The following is a 23838-nucleotide window of genomic DNA, read 5'->3' on the forward strand; positions in this document are numbered from 1 at the left end:
TGTGTATATAGTGGGACCGAGAGTGCTTAGTTATACATGTAATTTTAAAGATAAATGCGATTCTGGGCGCCCTTTCTTTTTCTATAGGTGATCGGTACATACATGTTATTTACTTTAACCTCCGTAAATAATCCTTGCAAGGAATGAAGTCTTCAAATTTGTAATCAAACACGTAGAGTCCAAGTGTATGTAAACCTCGATTACTGTAATTGTGTTGTAATACGCCGACTGTCGTAATTGAGGATCCTTTTTTAAATCGTGATGGAAAGATGTTTGCTGAAATTCCGCCTCTCTTCGTCCAGGGCTTGTCAATTCTGTGTGCTGAATAATGGCGATATGTTCCAATTACCTCATTCGGAACATGCTGCGAACAATGAAATACGAGACTGTTGGAAACTGTCTGCTGTCCTGCTTTGGTGATGAGAATTTGGAGGGAAAAACCAAGTGTCTCGAGGAAGTGGCGTGTTCTCTCACGCAGAGAGGAGAAGCATCGCATCTTTTGAAGGGAAGAAGAAGAAAAGGAATGCAAACAAACAAATAAACAAACACCCCAACAAACAAACAAACAAACAACCTCCCCCCCCAAAAAAAAAGTAATGAGCCAATCATTCTCATCTTAAGAGCGTTGTAAGTGGCATCATGATTGGGCTATGATTTTTACCATTTTATCTCACAAATCAGACTTGGGGCAGAGCCTTTGGAGACGTCCGGAGGTGCAGAAAGAAGACGGGTTGTTTGAAACCGAGGTTGTTTTAGCCGAGTTACCTTTGGTGCGCGGCAGGAGACAAGTCAAAATCTTTGGACAATATTGGAGAAACTAAGTTACGTTATCCGATTGGGATAGGTATGCGGTGAAAAGACTAAGGTTGTATTCGAATCGTGGAATAAACTTCAAACAGCACATCGTGTAATGAAATTCTACAAACATATTTCGAGAAAGTCAGGGTTCGTCGTGAAAACAGAACAGGAAATGAACGACTGAATTAAAAACAGACGCGGCTCACAAATGCTACCGCAGTTTTGTAAGGGTAACGTGTAAGATGTAACATTAGAAAGTTTTTTTTCTGCAAAGGTTCTTGAAGTCGTACAGGGAAAAAACAAAGAAAGCAATGAATCAAAATTAAATATGCGTTTACAGCAAAGATCGTATAGCGCCGTGAAGCGGCGCAAGATGGCGAACTTCACCGTCAATACACGTAAAACGTTGTAATCGCGTGGGCGCCTGCGTGGGCAGGCACGTGCACCTGGTGAGCCTGCGCTCAAGCATTACCGTAAACTGCACAGGCGTATCGCTTGCTCAAATGGCGCCCTTGGCAATTACTTTTGGGCAGAGTTATCCATCTTGCGCCGTATACGATCTTTGGTTTACAGTGCGTTTTCAATTTTTATTCACCAAGAATATATTGTATGAAAGAAGACTGAATATACATGTACATGTATTTCGGGAATATGTTCTGCACAGCTGCAATGCATGTCGACTCTGTAAAGGCATACTTGAAATTAATTTTCATTATTAACATTTGATTCAACATTAACATTTGATTTCTATTTAAATAGGCCTACGCTGTTTTTATTAATAACTTGGTCTTGAATTTGACCGGATTTTCAAAATAGGATGCACTCAATTTGACCACATGAACGACTTGAGAAGCCAAGGTGAGAAGCCATGCAAGTGGCCGGACCTTGCAAGCCCAGCCTCTCTCTGAATGACCTGAACAGTGCTTCAAAGAACGATAGATTTGTACTCCTTTTTCTCACGTCCAAATTTGCCTGTTCGAGAACCCCAGTTTCTCCTGTGAGAAAAAAACCCAACTTAATACAATTCAGGCACAGAGGATGGCTTTATCCCGAGTTGGGTATGTACCAGACAAGACCACATCCCATCTAAGAGTCAAGAATTTCCCCGCCATTATTTGAGAGCTTATTCAACAGCCTATGTTCCATGCCAGTTGCCATGCTTAGCCCTCAAAATTGTATATTTATACATCCTCTATAACCCGTATTCATTAATCTTTTTAAATAAAACCCTGACATTTACAACCTCTACCATATTTTGCCAGTTGTTATTGAAGTAAATGCCATCCCAAAGTACCTGACCCTGCTGGATTTAATTTCAGTAGTAATACCTTTTCTGGAATAATAATTCAGTATTACAATTGACATCAGAGCAGTTTTGAGGATCCTTTGTAAATCATTAATGTTTTTTAAACAGCTTTGTGAGAATTACTATTTAATTGAAATCTTTATTAGGAATTTTGTATAGTTGTAAAACAAGGACAATATTTGAAGGTAAAGGTACTTTTTTGTAATTTGAGGAGATTTGGAGGAACAGTTTACCTTTTTTAATAAATATGATGATATTTCTGGACATAGTTCGCCTTTGACACCACAGACTGACACTCATTGGCAAGTGAATATCAGTTTGTAAAAAACGGGTTATCAACAACTTTGTTTCACCAACTAACACCCTGTGGAGTGTGTGCTCATCGGGCACTGACGCAAAATAGACTAATTTTTGTTTTTACAAACTGACAGCTAAGCTTGTTAGGGCAGTTCAGCACAGGAAATATGCCTTGAAAGGTCTGACATGAATTTCATCCGTCCATATACTTGCTGCCTTACCCAAAAATTTAATGAAAATTTGTTTTAACTAGTGGAATTAAGATCACTATCAGTTCGTGAAAATGGAAACGCATGGAGTGTGCGTTAGAAGTGCCGCACTGTACCGGGTGCCAGTTTGTGAAAATGAAAAAAACTTGGTTCCCTAAAATGCGCACAAATGAGATCATCTCACGCACGAGTGTCAGTTCGTGGTGTTGGTGACAAATGTGTTTCATTCCTGGGGTCCCAAGTTAAGGGTTTGATGCTTTCAAACATTGATAAACTATTTGTGATATACATTAATATCTAAAGCTTCTTATCAACTGGATACTAAAATACAAGAAATATTAATAACATAATTGACATTTTAATATAATTAATAATATTCTTGGCAAAATCCAAATGGGGGAAAGGTTCAGAAGTCGTCAAAAAAGTCATCACCGATGTCAGCAAGAAGGTCCGTGAAATCGTCACTTTTGGGAATGTCCGAATTGGGTCCTGTTGAGTTGACTCCGCTGGCTACGGAGCTGCTGGCAATAGAGATGCTTTTCTGAGGGCAAGTTTGCTTGGTAACTGTACGGCCATTACTGGAGAGTGTGGTTTCCCTCTCCAGCAAATATTTGGATCTGCCTGTGGTGCTGCGGTCCCTGCTGGAAAGGGTAGTCTCCTCCACCAGCCTGACACCAGGCCTGCTTGATGCTTGGTGGTTTGCGTCTAAACGCTCGCCTTCGCCAGCGCGTCTGCTTCCACTGGATGTACATGTTGTCTTCAGCTCTGGGCTGCAGAACCTCTTCCGGCTCTCGACGCTATCTTCTGGAGACGACTCAACCAGAGTTCCATTTTTCATCCCTCCGGAAAGATCCCTCCTTTTTGTTGCCAAACTTCTTGACCCCTTGGGGGTGTTTTTGTCAACCTCGGCAGACTGCCCTTCCTTGTCGGGTCTCTGTGATGGCCTCGGGGGGCGTGACTTTGGAGTTCTCTGGCTAGACCGGGATGAGCCTGAGGATTCGCTGGGGTAGATCTGGATCAGGTTGCTAGGGGTGATGTTAAGGTAGTGGTTGCGTAGCGACGGGCTCAGGACACCAACCTGGAAAAAAGTGGCTTGATGAGGAACAGGTGCAACGAGGAAATCCAACAATTGAATATCCAATGTGTCACATGTTGGAGAGTCAAGAACATTGATTTATAAATAGCATGATGTTAACATAATATGATGAGATACAGGGAAACCGTATCAGATGATGGATACTTAAGAACCCTGATTTACTTAGCAGGATGAAAGCTCAGCTCTACTTTCCAGAACTCAAGGAAGGCCGGGTTGAATTTGTAGGCATTTGGATTACCAAAGGATTAAAAATAACCGAGTAGCTTCCATCCTTGTATTGGCATAAATGCTGTTAATGACATCAGTTTTTGCTGTGTCTCTCTCACAGTGTAAAGATATTTGCATATGCAACCCCAGGAATTTCCTAAATGGAGCCAACCAAATGAAATCCAGTAATGATTTATCATCAGAGTGAGATCTGCTCATCAAATTTGAGTCTCAGAAATTTCATACGAACCTGTCTGAGGACCAAGACGCTGCCGGGCTTGAGCTCTGCCTGGTGCTCCTCCACCAGCCGACGGTGCATGGTGCCCTGCATCTCGCCCGTCGGGTCTCGCAGGACCACGCTGGCATCGGCGTCAAAAGTGACAGCCTTGATCAGCACGCACAGGTGGGGCACCTTGTTCTTGGCTAGCTGCTTCAAGCTGGCCTGGTCGATGTTTGACCAGAATGGGTAAAAAGCTTAGTGAGTGGTTACCATTAGATAATGGATTCCAGGAAGGTGAGAGTGAACATGTGTATCTGTCCAACTATTTTTCGACAAAATGTGTACAAACTGGTCGCATCTTTCGCATGAGAAGAAATGCACAAGATCAACAGTGCATGGAGTACATGTCACAACTTCTCGACAGAATGCATACAAATCAGTAGTAATTTTGCATGAGAATTCACTTGAGCAACGGTGCATGGAGTACACGCATCAAATTTTTTTAACAGGGAGAAAAAAAGTCAACCCCAATTCCCACCCCCTCCAAGAATAATACACAAGAGTCCAGTAAAAAAAAAACAACTAACAATTGGAAACCTCTTCCCAAATTAACTGTATTTACTCTCCAGCACCACATCCTCCCTATATGCATATGCATGAAGCTATTGAACTACAAAATATTGGCTTACCTTTCTCAGCACCAAGGCAATGTTATTCTTGGCCAACAAGGAGCAAGGGTCATCCTCATCCAGTCCCAGGTCTGCCTTCATGGTCAGCCAGGCCCCATGAGTGAAATCGGTATCCCCAATGACATCTTGGGAACTATCAAACTCCTACAGTTAATGGTGGTGAGGAAAATGTTTGAAATGGGTTTGATGGTTTGACCAAGTCAGTTACATAAATTGGAAGTATAAGTAAATGAAACTCAAAAAAAAAAAAAAAATTACAAAACATTGAAAGTAAGAGCAGAATGGATGCAGTAGATAATAACAGAGGGTGTAAAATTTCATTGCTCTTAACTTACCTCCTGCTTATCTGAGCTTGTACCTGGCTTGTCAGGATCACTTTCTGGAGAGGGCAGCTTGATGTCATTTAGTTTCTGACCTTGTGTCTGTAACAGCGACCAAATAACGATGCTGGAGAGGGATGGTTGCCATTTAAATGGATCTTTTTGATAACTCTTTGCCGAAGGTTGTTATGTCAGGTAATTTTTCTCAGACTGTTTCTGAGAAGTTTCCTATTCTATTATTTTCAAAATAATACCCTTTTTTGAGCGGATAAAAACAATAAGGGAACTTGCCAAACGTATCCAGGGGGATTTTCCTCACAGATTACTGAAAACTTGGATATGGTGCTTGGCAAGATGAAATGGCTTTAAATACCAACCAGTTTTGGAAGCACCCCTGCTGGTCCTGGAAACTTTCTCACTCTTGTACGGGAGGGGCCAGCATTCCCAGTGGTGGGAGTCTGAAACAGCTGAGCCACCCTTGACGTCAGGAGTGGGGTCTGAGGAGTGGCCATCCCTCTGCCCTGGGGTTTGGCACCGTGTGTGGTGAACGGCCTGTCCCCTTGGCTTGGCCCACTCTGACTTGGGCGGCCTGAGTTGTGGAAGCGTGGGTTTGGGGTGAATGGACGAGGGGTCAGATTGTTGGCAGTTAGCTGTCGGATATTTGGGGTCCGCAGAGTGGACACACATGTAGCACCTTGTGCGGCACCCCTACCCAGGGATTGTGGTGAAGGGGATGTATATCTGGGTGGGCCTGATCCCTGGGTGCTGGGTCTAGGGGCAGGGAAACTTGGCGACGGAGTGCGAGGTTGAAAGTTCATCCTTGTGGGGTTACCCTGGAACTGCCGAGTTTGGTTCAGCAGAAGACTAGGTCGAGAAGTTTGAGCGGTCGGTGGCAAACTGAATCTGGTTGCAGACTGACTGGAGTTGTTTAGTTGGGTGGACGGTGCAATGCGGGATAATGAATTGTTTTGCAGGCCTGTGGATTGTAGCGTGCCTCCCTGGGCTGCACACGGTCTCAGTCGATTCAAGTGTACCGGCGGGTTTATGGAGTGATTTTGCATGTTCAGATTTGAAATGGAATATTCAGGAGTGTGGCTTGCTGCTGGTGAAGTTGATGTCGAGGGCCCACTGGAGCTGCTCCTTAAATTGTGAGGCGGCCTCTGCGTTGAGGTAGGTGGATTCAAATGATTATTAAATGTGACAGCTGACTTGGTGTTACTTGAAATAGTTGTGGTGTTACACGGTTCAGTTGCCAGATTCCAATCAAAGTAATCTTCCGATAAGTCAATATCTTCAATGAAATTATCTTCAAACCCAAATGGAAGTCCACCGGTGGCTTTGTTCGTGGCATTGTTGGGCTGCAGTCCTTCAACTCTCGAATTTGAAGTACCTCTCGCAGGAGTTGTCTGATGATCTTTTCCAGCGAGTGGGCCGTTTGTGAATTGCGATTCTCTGCAATTGCTGTCAAGCAAGTTTTTGTTTGTGTTCTGTTGAAGAAATTGTGGAGCGCTGGTCCGATTGTTCATCGATTGTCCTTGTCTTTCCGTGGTAGCTTTTGAGTTGGTTATGGGCTGTTTGCACTTTGGAGCTCCTGAAATCTGGGTTGTCTGTGCCTTGAGATTGCCCATGCTTACACCTGCTTGTGTTTGCACAATCTTGTTCAGGTCTTGTGCTGCTCCCGGCTTGTCATTTGCGACCTGCTGACGAGAGTTGTTGAAAGTTGTCGGAGTTTGGCTGTCCAGTTTTGCCCTTTTGCTTGCTCCAAGACCGGTGTTAACAGGTGGTACAGTGGTATTGTGTGGTGATTTCTGCTTGAAAGAGAACTTCCTCTTGGTCGGATTCCCAGGAGTTGTGGAAAGGTCTTTGTTGGTGACTTGCAGTGTCCTGGCTACCGGGGGACCATTCAGTGTGGTGCCAACACCCATTGCATTTTGGCCAAGGGCCTGCGCTGATGGACCTGCACCTCTGGACGGTAAGGCCTTCTCGCTTCCTGTTTGAATCTGATGGAGGTGACTCCTGGTGGCAAAGCTTCCTGCTGGGATGTTGGAGCTGGCAACAGGTTTGTTGGAGTTGGCTGCGGTAGCAGCAGCCTCAACTTCCAAGGCTTCTGACCAGAAATCCTGAAAGTAAAACAGCATCACATTACTTGAGTACCCACTCCGATTTTTTAAAATTCAATAAAAGTTACTGGTTACTTATAGTTTGGTTTAATTACATGAAACCTAAAAACCTCGTGCCTTCCAAACCATCAAACAGTACAGACTGATGTATAGCAAAAACATGCAGTACACAAGAAAGTATTTTACTGCTCTTGAGGTCCAAGTCTCTGCAGTGCAAATCAGCGTAAGATAACAAAGGTCGGCGTATTACAGTAGTTAGGTGTACTTTTCTACTTAACACTATGGAGAAGTGCAACTTGAAACTTGAAGCTCTGTCCATTTAACTTCAAGATGATGTCAAATGGTTGACTCAATGTCAACTTTTACTTACTTCATCATCTCCGAACGAGAAATCTTCCTCACCAATCTGAAACATGGTGATAAGCTCTCAGCACTACTGGACCTTCAAAATTGTCAAAGGAAACAAAGGGGAGTCATGTTGGGATACATGTAGTGGTTCTTTTCCTCGGCTGCCACCTCTGTGGTCCGGGTTCGAATTCTGGCTACATGTACATGTAGGTCAACACGTGTATTGGGTTTCCAGTCCCAAGGCCTATGTGATTCCGAATGCCGTTTTAACTCATATGTATGCCAACTTGTATGCGCCAAGTCGTACGCTGACCAACTCGTACACGTATGCCAACCAACTCGTATGACGGATGCGTAAGGCACGTGGAGGCATGTGTGCTGTTGTGCTGCCCTTACTTTCAGTGGTGTAACTACAGACGTCCATGCCCCCCCCCCCGGGTCCCCCATTTGAAATCTGTAAATACGTGTATCTCTGTTGAGTTTACATAGCTACGCAGCTGCAGCTTATTTTCTGGTGGTAGTTCCCTGAAAAACTGTGTGTGCGTCCCCCGGAGTGCCCCCTCGGACATTTGGCCCCAGTTACCCACTGCATGCCCTGTATACTACTGTGTGTATGGTGCATTTTCTTCCTAACTGGACACCCACCTAGTTTTGAGCGGATGGATGGAGGGAAAGTGGCCACTTATTTTACTGTTTTTAATCATTAATAGCATTGATGCTCACAACAGTACACCCATTTTCTACCGGACTTCGAACCCCACAGTTCTGGGGGTAACTGCTTCTCATTGTCTCCTCTCTTACTACAGCCTCAGGCATGACCATGAATGGCTTCTTCAGTCTGCTTGAGAGCTACAAACTGGTTAACTGTCAGTGCCTACAGATCTTTTGAAATGTTTGGCGTGTTTGTTTGGGGGATCCTTGATTTAATACTAGAAATAATTAATCATGTTAGTAGGCTAACATTTAATTAAGCCTACTGTTATTTAACAAAAGGCAGTAAGCCCACACGCATAATCTTTCCGAACAGCAAATCTCTCTGTGCAGCAGGTAAGCATTATCATGATACCACATACTTTAGGCCTACTGTCTGACAACTGGCTTATTTACCTCGGTGCACTCCGATCAATGACATGTCTCACTATTCCGACACCAACAATAAATTAGCACTGACCAATCATTCCTTTCAAATCCAGGTGATGAGTGCAATTAAACATCAACTAGAGAACAAGGATGACATCTTTATACAGTTTTAACTACTTACTAATCAAATTTTTATCAACGACATTTTCCACTTCTCATACTGAGGAACGCTTGAATTTCAACAAGTGCTGCGATGGGAATTTTTTTATTCGGTCTGTCCGCGGGCCACCTTCATATCATAAATTAAAATGGCCGCTGAAAAATTGTCTCGTACAAAGTGAGAATTGACAAGGTTGTCAACGTAAAGATTTTTCATTTGTTCAAATTAATTCTTCGAAATTTATGTAAACAATATTTAATGTTATATCTTGATTGGATAGGCCTAATATTTGCATATGAATATATCCTGAGCTCATATTTGCATTTTTAACAAAAACATGCAACGAGCACCGGACGAGAAATTGTGTGTTTTCAAGTAGGCCTTAGGGCCAGGGAACTATGGCTGCATAAACAGAAATCGACGGAGCGTTCTGTCGTTCATAAATTTTGCTGATTTCGTGAGGAAAAAACTACATGACTTTGTGAAATTTACATTAAAAAAAGGAAGACCATCTTCTCTTAAAAATGGCATCAAAAAAGAATCAAGGAATATCCGAAAAAGTGAGTAGTTACACATGTTTAAAATGGGATTGACATTTTCAGTACTAGGCCTAGCGCGTCGTCTGCATCATGCCGTTCATTCAACATATTCAGTGACTGACGCACGTACAGCACTGTAGTCTAGGGGACCCTACTTGCCGTTTTAACCTGAAAACTGTGTCGCGTCCATATGTGAAAACAAACAAACCAAGCATCCCTGCAAACATGACAAAAGGACAAACATGACAAGTACATGTACTAAACATGCTGAAAACATGAAAAGCAAACAATTTAGGCCTAAACAAAAGTAGCCCCTGCGCCCTTTACTGTATTAAGATGTAGGCAAGGCTAGCCTATGTTATTTGCAAAAGAGTTATGTGATTTTTACAAAGGCCTACAATCAGAAATAGACCTGTAAATATAAAACCCATTTTTTACATACAAGTCTGAGTCAGGTCAATTGGGAGGGTGTTCGAATTGGCATCGAATGACCTTTCTGTGAGCAGAGGAAGAAGATTTTTTTTCTCACTTTCGTCCCCGCTCAAGGTGCAAGAGATCAAGCGCATGCAGAAGAATTGGATGGACCAGAGAGCGTCCTCATCAGGGAAATCGGAGAGGACCTCATCGGATGCCCGGCCTGGCCGGGGCAGTGGGAGTAAGATGGGGGCAACGTTGAAAGAGCCACCAAAGAAAACAGGTCTGAATGCACAATCTGGACCAGTAAAATATCAGAAATGCAGTCATTGTGACATGTGTTATATGTACCTTATCTTCAGCAGTATTTTAAAAAAAATTTGGTGATTAGTTCAAATAAAATTTATGAAGTGGATTGTCAGTGTCTCTCACATCTGTCATAATATATTTTCTTTCAGTACTGGAATTTCCTTGCACCAACAGGCTCCTCCAACCTTTTTATTTTGTGCGCATTTGAGTGTCTAAATTTTATTTGTATTTTTTAATGTCCAGTAACAAAAAACAGATATTTGGTTGTGGAAGGTAATCAGCTTTTGAATATTTAATCCAACACTTGATGAGGTTTTTGGGGGGAGGGGAAAATTTTTTAAAACTTGTCTTCTGGAGCATTTGGCCTTGCATAACGTACTTATATGTTTTACCCAAACAACAAGAAATATTTCGGTCAAATTTTTTTTTTGGCCTCACCTAGACACAATTTCCTGGGTTGTTGGTAGTGGTTCCAAGAAAAAGCCAACGTCAGTGAGAGCACGTTCTGCTTCTCCGGCCCGTCCGAGCAACTCAAGATCTGCATCTGGAGCAAACAACTCGAGATCCTCAAGTGGGAGGGATAGTGGTGTGTCAAAGGTCACTGGAGGTAGACCTCCCTCTTCAGGGCGGCCTCCATCATCGAATCGCCTTGGTTCATCGAAAAGTGACTCTGGTTCCACCAAGAATCCGAAGAGCCCCGGAGAGGAGTTTGTCTCCAAGGGTAGGATGCTGTGTTCAGGCTCTGAGCCAAATTTGTACAACATGGATGAAGGCAAATCTTCCACTTCAAGCATGCAGTCAGATTCCAGGATAGGCCTATCAAGTGTTTCCAAACATCCCAGGGATGAGTGGGATTTCCACACTTCCAGCCAATCAGAAAAGCCCACCAAAAACACCGTCCAATCAGTATCCGTCCCATCAACAGACAGCCAATCAGGATCCAAGACACCGACTGTTGGCCAATCACACGACAGATTGGCCGGGACCGCTGGCCAGTCGGAGCCGAGAAGTGGAGACCTGGTGGGCCCGGATGCCTTTGAGAAGCTAGCGGACCAGATTGCCAGCAAAGTACGCGCCGACCTGAGGCAGGAGAGGAGTCAGATGATGCAGTCCGTCGGCTACTCGGGGAAGAGCATCCTAGATGATGAGGACGAAGTCGAGGGAAGTGCACTGTCAAACCACAAGTGCAGCAAATGCAAACAGTTAATGGTGAGGAGCATTACAACAAGAAGCTGCGTCCAAAAAGGGTTGACTATGACTGGTGATAACCTAGACGTTAATTGGCTATGGCCGCTAGCTGGTAACTACCATAGGCTTATGTATCATCATTAGCCATAGCCAAGTTTTTCAGACATAGTCTAACTTTTGTAATTTCATGTATTCATATACATTTGTGTTTTTTAAAGTTGATTTTTTATGGCTTTTGACTAGTGCCCCTAGAATAAAACCAGAAATCCAGGCTGCTAACTTAGGAGTTGAAAGATTCATGTTTGGCAAAGTGCTTGTGTGGTATTTAGGAAGTTTTCAATCAGTTTTTGCAAATTCATCAAAGACACTTCACACACCTGTTGTGACATCAATGTTATTACCTGTTATTGCTTTGCTAGGTTCCCCCAGACCACACACCGTATGTTCTCATACCCTGTGGCCACACCCTGTGTGAGGCCTGTGCTGAAGACAGAATCAAGTGTCCCACCTGCCGAGCGCGAGGTACGAAGTCATGGTAGAGGTGACAAAACTCCTGAAGTTATGTTCACTTGACTGCTAAGTGGAATGAGACACTGTGATATTGCGACAGCACATGCCCAAGTTGAAGCGCGTCCAAGGCTATATGTGGGAACAGCAGCATGTGCGCTTGTTAGTTTGTCATATCAGTGCAGCCATACGCCGACTTGCCCACTTGTGTTGTTCTCGAATGGCCTTGTCTTTATGATATAGCAGACTGGCTCATTGTCTCAGTGGAAAGTCGTTTTATTTTGAAGCAGTGTAGGTTCTTAACCAAGCAAGTGCGTAGAGTTCATTGGCTGTCTGCGTGCCCACGTCCTCAAAGGGTCAAAATGCATCAATTGGTCGTGGATGAGGGCTCTTTGATTTCAAGTCCTTTTGTATGCTTATGTCTCAATCGTTATCCGTGGCTAATGCTACTTGCCGTGGATTTTTTAATAGCAAAACCAAGGACGTAGCCACAAAATAACCAAAGTGGGGACGTTCTCAGTCTGGAGGGTAGATGTGCATTAGTTTGATTTCTGTTGATCACTGATGATGGTGTTGCTGACGTTGCATTCTTATTTTTTGCCGTGCATAGTTTCTTCCACTGCAATGAACACTACCCTGCAGCAGGTTATAGCATCAGTAACGAACCATCACCGCACGGCGCCAGTCCCATCCCCCTCAGCACCGACGTCCCACCCAAAGTACGACCCCTCCGAATATTCCGGCCACCCTGTTAACGGAGCAACCCCTGCCGCTGCTGGACTGTACCACTCAGATTACAGGGACGCTTCCCGAGACGGGCGAGCGGCTCACCCAGCCTACAACCAAACCAGTGTAACCCCCGGGCGTTACGGCGACCATGGAGGGGCGGAGCCTGGTGGCTCAGGTAGGAGGAAACCAACACCAGAGGAACTGGCCGAGAAATATTTCAAGGAGTATCAGAACCTCCTGATTCGCTGCGAGGCCATGGAAGGGGAGGAGGAGGAAATCCTGGCGGCAGTGGAGAGGAAAAACCGGGAGATAGCCAAACAGAAGGTGCGGCCACGGCATATTTCTGTCTCGTTCAAATCCACACTCGATATCAGATTCATGATGGAGGCCCCGGCAGCACCGAATTTGTTTCATTATGTGTAAACATTTGCTGTTTCCTCGTAAGCAGGTAGTAACTCTGAAGATTTGGTTTAATCTTTATTAACCCTCCTATGTGGAAGTCACTCTTTGGGTCACTTGGTAAACACTTCAATGAAGCGCAGCTGTGTTGTGTTGTGCACTGCACCAACAGTCCCTCACAGGAATATCAGATTGCACTTTTGTGCTGCCCAACAACTGTGCTTCACTGTTTCATGTGCATCATTGTGCAGTAAACCAAATGCAGTGAAGAGGACTGCACAAAAGACCCTGTGTCATTTTGTGCTGACAACCTACTGTGTACACACTGAACCTGTGCATGTTTGAGTTCCATATAGAAAATACATGCTCACCAGTGACTGTGGGCATTTGTGCACATTTGTGCTGTAAAACCATAGGAGGGTTAAACAGCTCTAATTTTGGCCTGAAACACACCTTTGTCACCTCAGAAAACAAAATACTCTAGGGTATTCCTAAAAACGTCCACATTATTTTCCCAAGTTTTCTGGAAATCAGGCCATCCAATGATTCAGTAGTTGGGTACCCCTTTCGACTTCCAGTCAAGCAATGCACCTGCACTCAATGTTGACTCTAAAGCATACTCCACCTGTGGCACCAGACTTTTCAGGCCATTATCAAAATAAACCTGATAAAATTGAAGGTGAGGAACAAGACGGCCTGTTCTTGATCTGAAGGCATTGTGTTCTGCGAGCCATTCCTTACGCCTTTTTCTTCTTAGCAGATTAAACATGTAACCCTAATGGCGTTCATTCCTCCAACAGGTTTTGAAATGAGAAAGGCCAGAGATAATGCACATGTGACTTTTTATTCAGGAGTGCTTACTTTGCTCAGGGCTTTTTTTGCCAGAATCACTACTTTACTACACTTAACCACTTGCTGCTGGGGAACCCCGTTTCGAGCACCATGGGTTTATACGCAGAGCCGGGCTGCTCGAAATCAGACAAAAGAGCTGCTCCGTGTAAGACAGTACTTGGAACAAAAGACCTGCTGCTGGGAATTGCCATCATTTTTCGGCTTGCATTTTTTGAAGGTAATTCATCACTATTTTTATACAGAATACCACTGTTTTGGGCATAGCCCGCCCGCGGATTAGCGCCGCGGACAAAAGTGCTTTAGGGCCCCATTGATGAGCAATGAAGCACAGCTGCAGGCTAGTCCAGCCACGTTTGAAAAGACGCCACTCGCGTTCACTGGGGACAAAGGAAATTAGTAACACCTCATAATTCTGGGCTCTCTTTACAGGGCGGCAGGCCTGGCTGAAATACTCAGGAGTCAATGGAGGTTGCCTGTCAGCTTAGAGTAGCCACCAAACAGTCATTTGTGTGGGTGTAAATGTCCATTAAATGAAATGATGAATTTTTGAAGAATTTTGAAAACTGAAAATCTTGAAAATGGCCCATATGTGTGCGCTGCATTTTTAAAAGCAACTGGCAGCAAGTGGTTAAGAATTCTCGCTTAACTTTTTAGGCTTTTAAAGGATGTGTTTGTGGTTTTATTAAGCATCAAATATTCACTCTTTTTAATGTGTGTTGGACTATCCAGAGAGGATTTAAGGACAGCTTAACCGTAACAATTCTTTGCCTGTAAACTATATAAAATTAGGGACCTAGGGACTATACAATCAAAGATGTTATGAGTTGATTCTAAAAGTGATTAGTTTGATTGAAAGCCTTATGTTTTACAAGAACATTTCAAAGCTAATGGTGATAGTGACGTGTGAAAATGAGAGATCAATCGACTCCCATGTTATGTACAAACATAGAAATCAAATATCACAGCAGCTCTTGTCTACAGTCAAGCAAAAAGCCTTCTCTGTTTTCTCACTCTCTGACATTAGCCATTAGATGGTTTTATGGTGTTAGTTAAATACTTTCTTCTAATTACATTATGGGGGATTTGTGCACCGTTCTTAGGTATTAAAAAATCCCTCCCTCATCACTGTAGCCCGTTGGACAGGACCTATTGTGCATTATTCAGTAAACATCTGGGGAATCAGCCAATAGCCAATCAGATTGCTTGATTGTGCCCCAACTGGGCTTCTCTTGTTCCCTGTGACTCGCATACTGAGATTCGCACAGAGGAGCTTCAGGGTAGTGTTGACTGCACTTTGTGATCACTGGGAGTCTCAGAGCCGAGCAGATTTTAGCAGCAAGAGTCAGTCAAGACGACGTCCTCATCTCACCATGAATTCAACTCAAGGTGATGCTGGCCCGAATGCCTACAATGACTCGGATTCCCTCATGGTGTGGGGCGACATCACAGATGACGGAGGTGTCCAAACGATCATCTCTGTCACCACTTTCCTCTTGACAGTTTTGCTGCTAACACTGAACCCACTTTGTCTGGTCACTCTGCGCCATGTGGACAGCATCCCTGAAGCCACCAAAGTTTTCCTGCAATCGCTCACCTCAGCCGATCTTTTAATGGGAGTAACTCTAGCTTTTCCGATGACAGTCTCTGCCCTGGCTGGGACCTGGGTATTTGGAAATGCTCTCTGTGCACTACAGGCATTCGTGGTCTCGATATTTAGCCACAGTGCTGTGTTCTCCTTGCTGCTTCTCACTATAGATCGCTACATTTCAGTGGTGTATGCACTTCAGTACTCATCGCTCGCTACTGCTAAGAGGGCTTGGATTGCTGTTTCCTGTGCCTGGGGTGTATCTGTGTTCCGGCAGATTTGGATATGCTCTGAATCAAGCTGGATCCCCCATTATCATGATCCCAGCCTGCAGTGTTTTTTCTATCCGTCAACTGCAGCTCTCTGGGTCTCCTTCGGTATCATGGTAGGCACAGCCTGTGTCATCATAGCTATGTACATGAGACTTTTCAGGATTTCACATCGTCACGCCCGGCGCATCCAAGCTGACCACCAAGTTGTCGGAGGGAGGAATCGGCCAGCAAAACCTAACAGAAAGTCTCTGAACACCTTTCTCATCATAACTTTAACAAGCATGCTCTGTCTTCTCATACCAGCAGCATACATCAGTTTATTCTATGTTTTTCCTTCGGTCCCCAAGTTTGTACACACTTCCCAGCTGTTTATATTTACCATGTCAAACCTGCCCCTTTTGACAAGTGGTTGGCTGAATGTTGCTATCTATTACCTTAGGAATAAGGACATTCGCCAAGCAATGCACGCTGTCTTGATATCAAGCTTTACATTCTTCAAACGGCTCTGTCTAAACCGAGGATTTAACTCAGATTAGAATGTAACTCTTTTTCAAGTGTTGTTAACAGTAGAAAGCACTGCAAAGCCGAGTTGGAAGCAAGTCAATTTTCCAAGTCCAAGTCAGGTCAAAACTCAATTTTTGCAAGTCAAAGCCAAGTGACAAGTCATTTGGTCAAGTGACAAGTCATTTGATGACAGGTCAAGTCAAGTCACACATAAATAGATCCAAGGACAAGTCAAGTCGCATGATGTGTGATTGCAAGCCACAGCCTTGTCTTGGTTCCAAGACCTTCTGTATAGTTCATTCTGCGATCCAGGACACTGACCACACGTGAAAGCCTTAGATATTTGTCTGACCAGGGGTGGCAACAGCCTGTCATTGAATTTGAACAAAAGTACCAGGAATGATGAATGCTAAAAATGAAATTTGCAAAAACTGACAAAGAAATTGGTCATTTTGTTTCGATACATGTAACTTTGGTGACCGTATAGTCACGATAGCCCTTGTTTGGCCATTTGCTATGAAAACCAATCTTACTTGACAATAAGTGGTGAAGTAAGGCACCTACAGTGTAGTTACAATACTGTTGGTCACGGATGTTGATTCTAAAAGTGACAAGTTAGATTAAAGGCTTATGTTTACAAGAACATTTCAAAGCTAATAATGATAATGACTTGTGAAAATAAGAGATCAATCAACTCCCATTTTATTTGCAAATATAGAAATCTAATAGCAGCTCTTGTCTACAGTCAAGCAAAAGCCTTCTCTGTTTGCTCACTCTCTGACATTAGCCATTAGATGGTGTTACTGTGTTAGTTAAATACTTTCTTCTAATTACATTATGGGGGATTTGTGCACCTTTCTTAGGTATTAAAAAATCCCTCCCTCATCACTGTAGCCCATTGGACAGGACCTATTGTGCATTATTCAGTAAACATCTGGGGAATCAGCCGATAGCCAATCAGATTGCTTGATTGTGCCCCAACTGGGCTTCTCTTGTTCCCCACGACTCACATACTGAGATTCGCACAGAGGAGCTTCAGGGTAGTGTTGACTGCACTTTGTGATCACCGGGAGTCTCAGAGCCGAGCAGATTTTAGCAGCAAGAGTCAGTCAAGACGACTTCCTCATCTCACCATGAATTCAACTCAAGGTGATGCTGGCCCGAATGCCTACAATGACTCGGATTCCCTCATGGGGTGGGGTGACATCACACATGACAAAGGTGTCCAAACGGTCATCTCTGTCACCACTTTCCTCTTGACGGTTTTGCTGCTAACACTGAACCCACTTTGTCTGGTCACTCTGCGCCGTGTGGACAGCCTCCCTGAAGCCACTAAAGTTTTTCTGCAATCGCTCACCTCAGCTGATCTTTTAATAGGAGTAACTTTATCCATTCCGATGACAGTCTCTGCCCTGGCTGGGAACTGGGTATTTGGAAATGCTGTCTGTGCACTTCAAGCATTCGTGGTCTCGATATTTAGCTACAGTGCTGTCTTCTCCTTGCTGCTTCTCACTATAGATCGCTACATTTCAGTGGTGTATGCACTTCGGTACTCATCGCTTGCTACTGCCAAGAGGGCTTGGATTGCTGTTTCCTGTGCCTGGGGTGTATCTGTGTTGCGGCAAATTTGGACTGGCTTCAGTTCCAACTGGATCTCTATTTATCATGATCTAAGCCTGCAGTGTTTTCTTCATCAATCAATTGAGGATCTCTGGGTGTCCTTCAGCATCCTGGTAGGCACAGCCTGTGTCATCATAGCTATGTACATTAGACTGTTAAGGATTTCACATCGTCATGCCAGACGCATCCAAGCTGACCACCAAGTTGTCGGAGGGAGGAATCGGCCAGCAAGATCCAACAGAAAGTCTCTGAACACCTTTCTCATCATAACTTTAACAAGCATGCTCTGTCTTCTCGTACCAGCAGTATACATCAGTTTATTCTATGTTTTTCCTTCGGTCCCCCTGTTTGTATACACTTCCCAGCTGTTTGTATTTACCATGACAAACCTGCCCCTTTTGACAAGTGGTTGGCTGAATGTTGCTATCTATTACCTTAGAAACAAGGACATTCGCCAAGCAATGCATGCTGTCTTGATATCAAACTTTACATTCTTCAAACGGCTCTGTCTGAACTAGAAAAACTAAACTCAGAATGGAATTCCATTCTTTTTCAAGATTGTCAACAGTTGGCAGCACTGCACAGGACATCAAACTGTCGCCTTTTTTGAATGTATCAAAATTTTTTCAACCTCAGGTGATGTTTGGTGAGTTCAAGAGTGTCTGATAGGCACAGTCTGTGCTCCTACCAGTTGCACATAGGTTTTGACAGCAAGTGACAGATTTTCCACAGAATGTGCACAAATTCATAAAGTAATTGTAAAAGAAAATTACCTCTGAATGTAGGCATGGAGTATGCCCAGGTTCCCTTTGAAAAGTTTGATATGAAAAAAAGGAAAGATGGTTGAGATATTTTAAAAGCCTATAAGTGATCAGTTAGTTTCTAATTATCCATGCTTTACGTCTAAGACAAGATATTGAATGGACTTCACTTTCATCAGATGAAGTGTACACACTTAGCAGTTATGTCTATTTGAATTTGTTAATGGAGCTTTAAAGTGTAGCTGTGGTCTTATCTTAATGGTAACTTAAGTGGATGTACTGTAATCCATCCATTATTGTCCTTATTCAAAGACCTTCTTTTTTCTATAAACCATTAGCTAATGGGAGTAATGGGGATTACGTGTACCTTTTTCTTTCCTGTGCGCTTCTACCCTGGGATGTTTCAACATCAAATTGGATTTCCTTCTAATACCACACAACTCTGCATTGTATGTTTTGCCCCCTGGGAATTCATTTTTATCTCCCACAAGCGGTAAGCCTGTGTTTGCCATTGAGGGAATGTCTCCGTCATCCTTGCTACATGTTGGAAACTTTTTACAATTTTGTGTCATCACGCTCAGCACGTCCAGGCCAACGATGGAGTTACCTGTAGCAGAGATCGGCCGGCTAGACCCAACAAGACGACGGCTTTCCGCAAGCGGCTCATCATAGTTTTGAGTGGTGCCCTCTGTAATGTCTTGCCTGCACTGTGCGTCCTTGTTTTCTTTCAACAATCAGCCATCTTGGGGTTTTTGCCCCAGGTGGTTTTTCTGCCTGCCTGCGGTTGACTGAACGTAGTTGTCCATTTCCTGAGGATGGTGTTGAAAAACCAAAAAAAGTCCAAACATGAAGAGATTTTTCCGACCCATGAAGGTGTAACTCGATCAGAAATCTTGCGAGTCAGGGTAATTTTTTTCTTGAGCACCTTTGTGGCCTGTGTGGATCTTCATGCAGAGCTCCATCTGTTAAAGCAAACACTCGCTACTATGGTCTTCACTGAGCGAACTGTGACCGAGCTGTAACAGCTTTTCAGCTTGTCCGTTCGATGCTCAACTTTGAAGTGTAAGATTTTTTTCCCGTTGTGGAGAAAATTGCATTCATTGTTGTGATTCCAAGGCTTTTGGGTAGAAATTCAAGCATTTCAATCCAATGCCCAGGGTATTTTTTGGGGGGGTATTACTTCCGGTCTTCAGGCTCTTGAGTTGGTATTTGTACTCACATAGGATGAGCAGTTGAGTAGTTTGAATAACAAGTATTAATTGAGTTAAACCAACAATAAAATATGACCCACCATATCAAAACCAGGCTGAAGTCGGTAGTTGTGATGTTGGATAATTCCTCTCCTTCAGCTTTTTTTTTACACTTTAAAATGTTCCATGTTAAATCAAAATTCTGTCCTCAGAAAGCTTCTTACGGGTAGTGAAAGCTGTAAAACTCCCATGAAAATCTGAACAGTGGAAGTTCCGCTATTTTAGAGTTATGAAGTTACCTACTTCAGCCTGCTTTGGGGATGTTGGGTCACAAAGATCTTCACTTAAAACCACTGTACCGTTAAAGAGCTTCAAACTGCTTATGAAATGTTTCCACCAATTTTTTTGTTCTCCCCCTGGTGAATCACAGAAGCAAATCTCCAACATCGCAAGTGAGCAGGACCGGCTGCGGGGGGAGGTGCAGAAGACGGAAGAGCGGATTGCCGCCCTGGACAGCCACCGGAGGGAGTATGAGCAGCAGTGTGAAGAGCTGGAGGAAGACAAGCGAGAGCAGGGGGACCGGCTGGCCATGGTGCGAGACATGCTCAGAGGGTTGGAGAGAGCTAAAGAAAAGGTACGAGCTGCCAATCACAGGTGGACAAGTGGTTGTTATGTAAAAGTATTCCCCCATTTCCAGATTTACAGTGGCCTATCCAAAGATTTCTTGAAACTTTTTTTCTTTTCCAACTGAGTCTACAGATTCACTTCTTTTCATCTCCACAGATTAAGCTGTTGGCAAGAAATTACAACATGTCACTGGACTAGGTAACTCAGCCTCGGGTATTTCTTCACTGATCCAGAAAAAAACCTGACATAACAAGTATCAGGGTTTTAACGTTCGTATCTTTCTTATGATCATGTCAAGTTAAACTTTTTAACTTTGCTGAGCCACAAATTTGCAGAGTCATTGGATTGTATCATAATTCATATTTCTCCTAATGATGGGGATTTCTCCACAGGCCATCTGAGAGGCCATCAAGGGCATACTGAGTATCACATGCACATTGCTGCCTTGTGTAATTACATGTAATGTACACTGTTAACCTATACATATCTTACCAAGGGTGTCCAACATTTTATTGCATTCCAACAGAACAAGGTCGAGCATGTAAATCTGTGTATTCAGCTCGTGGGTTGGTAATCTTGAGTTTGTTTCTGCTTTCAATAGGGGACCCTGAATAATAGAGGACAATAAGGTCCCCGATTGACAGAGGGTCCCCGATTGACAACTGTGTGCAAAACCGTGGGAAGTCGTCTAAAAAAGTAGAAAAGTACAAACAAAAGAGGAACAATAGGGGGTCCCCAGTTGCAGGCAAATACACACTTGGGTGTGTGGTTTGCACCAGGTGCTTTAATTACTCATTTCCCAGATGGAGAGGGACATTTACTACCCATTTATTCCACTTAGCAATTTTATTAAAGTTAAATTTTTCTTAGACTGCAGTGACTGGAACCCAGTACATGTTATGGAGCTTTATGGATCACTGCGACCGCAAGTAGATTTCAGTACTAATGTTTAATTAGAGAATTTTGTAGAGAGGTATTAAAGCTGAATCACTACAATTGGGATAAGTCAATTGGCTGTAGAATGTATTGTGTTTTACAGATCACTGTGACCAGAAACCAACTGAGGCTATGGATTTGTGGTATTGATATTTTATTTGTCATTAAAGTTTCCATCAGTCAATCAGAAAACGAGTGTCTATGAATTAATCTAGCAATAAACTCCCGGCAAAGAAAAGGCAGCTGTCTTCTGTAACATGGATAATTTTTGAAAATTTATTTAATCATTCAATTTCAATTTTTTCCGACATTGAGATTAATGGAAGATTCAAATTTTGACTCATTTGTAATTAAAATGCCAGCTAACCCCTTCCAATTTGTTAATTTTGGCAAGAAATGACAATTCAGATTTGTAAAAAAAATCAATTTTGACCCTTTTTTAATAAAAATGCAATGCTAACCCCATTGTAATTTCGTTGAATTTTGGCCAAATGACAAAATTCAGATATGTAGAAAAATGAAATTTTGACCTATTTCCATTAAAATGCAGGGCTAACCCCTTCAAATTTGTATTAATTTTGGCAAAAATTACAAAATTCAGATTGGAAGAAAAATACAATTTTGACCCATTTTTTAAGAAATGCAAGGCTAACCCCTTGTAATTTCATTGAATTTTGCCCCAAAATGAAAAAATTTATATTTGGAGAAAAATGAAATTTTGACCCATTTTAATAAAAATGCAAGGCTAACCCCTTGTAATTTTATTGAAATTTGGCCAAAAATGACGGAATTCTCAATTGGAGAAAAATGAAATTTTGACCCATTTTTTAAGAAAATGCAAGGCTAACCCCTTGTAATTTTATTGAATTTTGGCCAAAAATGACGAAATTCACATTTGGAGAAAAATGAAATTTTGACCCATTTTTTAATAAAATGCAAGGCTAACCCCTTGTAATTTTATTGAATTTTGGCAAAAATGACGAAATTCACATTTGGAGAAAAATGAAATTTTGACCAATTCTTAAGAAAATGCAAGGCTAACCCCTTGTAATTTTATTGAATTTTGGCCAAAAATTACAAAATTCAGATTGGAAGAAAAATGAAATTTTGACCCATTTTTTAAGAAAATGCAAGGCTAACCCCTTGTAATTTCATTGAATTTTGCCCCAAAATGAAAAAATTTATATTTGGAGAAAAATGAAATTTTGACCCATTTTAATAAAAATGCAAGGCTAACCCCTTGTAATTTTATTGAATTTTGGCCAAAAATGACGAAATTCTCAATTGGAGAAAAATGAAATGTTGACCCATTTTTTAAGAAAATGCAAGGCTAACCCCTTGCAATTTTATTGAATTTTGGCAAAAATGACGAAATTCACATTTGGAGAAAAATTAAATTTTGACTCATTTTTTAAGAAAATGCAAGGCTAACCCCTTGTAATTTTATTGACTTTTGGCCAAAAATGACGAAATTCACATTTGGAGAAAAATGAAATTTTGACCAATTCTTAAGAAAATGCAAGGCTAACCCCTTGTAATTTTATTGAATTTTGGCAAAAATGACGAAATTCACATTTGGAGAAAAATGAAATTTTGACCAATTCTTAAGAAAATGCAAGGCTAACCCCTTGTAATTTTATTGAATTTTGGCCAAAAATTACAAAATTCAGGTTGGAAGAAAAATGAAATTTTGACCCATTTTTTAAGAAAATGCAAGGCTAACCCCTTGTAATTTCATTGAATTTTGCCCCAAAATGAAAAAATTTATATTTGGAGAAAAATGAAATTTTGACCCATTTTAATAAAAATGCAAGGCTAACCCCTTGTAATTTTATTGAATTTTGGCCAAAAATGACGAAATTCTCAATTGGAGAAAAATGAAATGTTGACCCATTTTTTAAGAAAATGCAAGGCTAACCCCTTGCAATTTTATTGAATTTTGGCAAAAATGACGAAATTCACATTTGGAGAAAAATTAAATTTTGACTCATTTTTTAAGAAAATGCAAGGCTAACCCCTTGTAATTTTATTGACTTTTGGCCAAAAATGACAAAATTCACATTTGGAGAAAAATGAAATTTTGACCCATTTTTTAAGAAAATGCAAGGCTAACCCTTTGTAATTTTATTGAATTTTGGCCAAAAATGACGAAATTCACATTAGGAGGAAAATTAAATTTTGACCCATTTTTTAAGAAAATGCAAGGCTAACCCCTTGTAATTTTATTGAATTTTGGCAAAAATGACGAAATTCTCAATTGGAGAAAAATGAAATTTTGACCCATTTTTTAAGAAAATGCAAGGCTAACCCCTTGTAATTTTATTGAATTTTGGCCAAAAATGACGAAATTCACATTTGGAGAAAAATGAAATTTTGACCCATTTTTTAATAAAATGCAAGGCTAACCCCTTGTAATTTTATTGAATTTTGGCCAAAAATGACGAAATTCACATTTGGAGAAAAATTAAATTTCGACCCATTTTTAAAGAAAATGCAAGGTTAACCCCTTGTAATTTTATTGAATTTTGGCCAAAAATGACAAATTCACATTTGGAG

The 23838-nt window shown here is 42.1% G+C and overlaps 2 protein-coding genes across 5 annotated transcripts in view; one reads left to right on the forward strand and one right to left on the reverse strand.

The window, feature by feature from the left end:
- The window catches only part of LOC110975827 (uncharacterized), a 44768-nt gene extending 23246 nt beyond the window's left edge, over positions 1-21522 (forward strand). Inside the window, exons 1-7 of one of the 3 annotated variants that reach the window (XM_022228647.2) lie at positions 9221-9410; positions 9936-10086; positions 10555-11321; positions 11720-11822; positions 12418-12860; positions 20150-20353; positions 20503-21522. In XM_022228647.2, the coding sequence (XP_022084339.2) occupies positions 9375-9410; positions 9936-10086; positions 10555-11321; positions 11720-11822; positions 12418-12860; positions 20150-20353; positions 20503-20544 (1746 nt within the window). In that variant the 5' untranslated portion in view covers positions 9221-9374 and the 3' untranslated portion in view covers positions 20545-21522. Of the gene's footprint in view, positions 1-9220; positions 9411-9496; positions 9639-9935; positions 10087-10554; positions 11322-11719; positions 11823-12417; positions 12861-20149; positions 20354-20502 lie in introns of those variants that run through there. The other 2 variants (XM_022228657.2, XM_022228666.2) reach the window with 2 other exon arrangements.
- Positions 1121-9000, reverse strand: LOC110975817 (uncharacterized). 2 transcript variants are annotated; one of them, XM_022228625.2, is made up of 7 exons: positions 8872-9000; positions 7633-7704; positions 5520-7262; positions 5158-5244; positions 4823-4966; positions 4164-4355; positions 1121-3688 (listed from the first exon to the last, which is right to left on the reverse strand). In XM_022228625.2, the coding sequence occupies exons 2-7, from the start codon at positions 7675-7677 to the stop codon at positions 3017-3019; spliced, it is 2883 nt and encodes a 960-aa protein (XP_022084317.2). In that variant the 5' UTR covers positions 7678-7704; positions 8872-9000; the 3' UTR covers positions 1121-3016. The 2 variants fall into 2 exon arrangements, with proteins under 2 accessions (XP_022084317.2, XP_022084326.2); XM_022228634.2 differs by lacking the exon at positions 8872-9000 and adding an exon at positions 8718-8857.
- Positions 21523-23838: the final 2316 nt, after the last annotated feature.

This window comes from Acanthaster planci, linkage group LG17, assembly GCF_054643075.1.
Source record: "Acanthaster planci isolate LZ-2023a linkage group LG17, COTS_SCS, whole genome shotgun sequence".
NCBI lineage: Eukaryota > Metazoa > Echinodermata > Asteroidea > Valvatida > Acanthasteridae > Acanthaster > Acanthaster planci.

Bases quoted from the DNA above. Each gene is read 5' to 3' on its own strand.
- LOC110975817 (XM_022228625.2), bottom strand. From the start codon at position 7,677: ATGTTTCAGATTGGTGAGGAAGATTTCTCGTTCGGAGATGATGAA. The intron at 4,356-4,822 runs GTAAGCCAATAT...AACATCGACCAG, and splicing joins TTGCCTTGGTGCTGAGAAAG to GCCAGCTTGAAGCAGCTAGC. The intron at 3,689-4,163 runs GTTCGTATGAAA...ACTTTTTTCCAG, and splicing joins GCGTCTTGGTCCTCAGACAG to GTTGGTGTCCTGAGCCCGTC.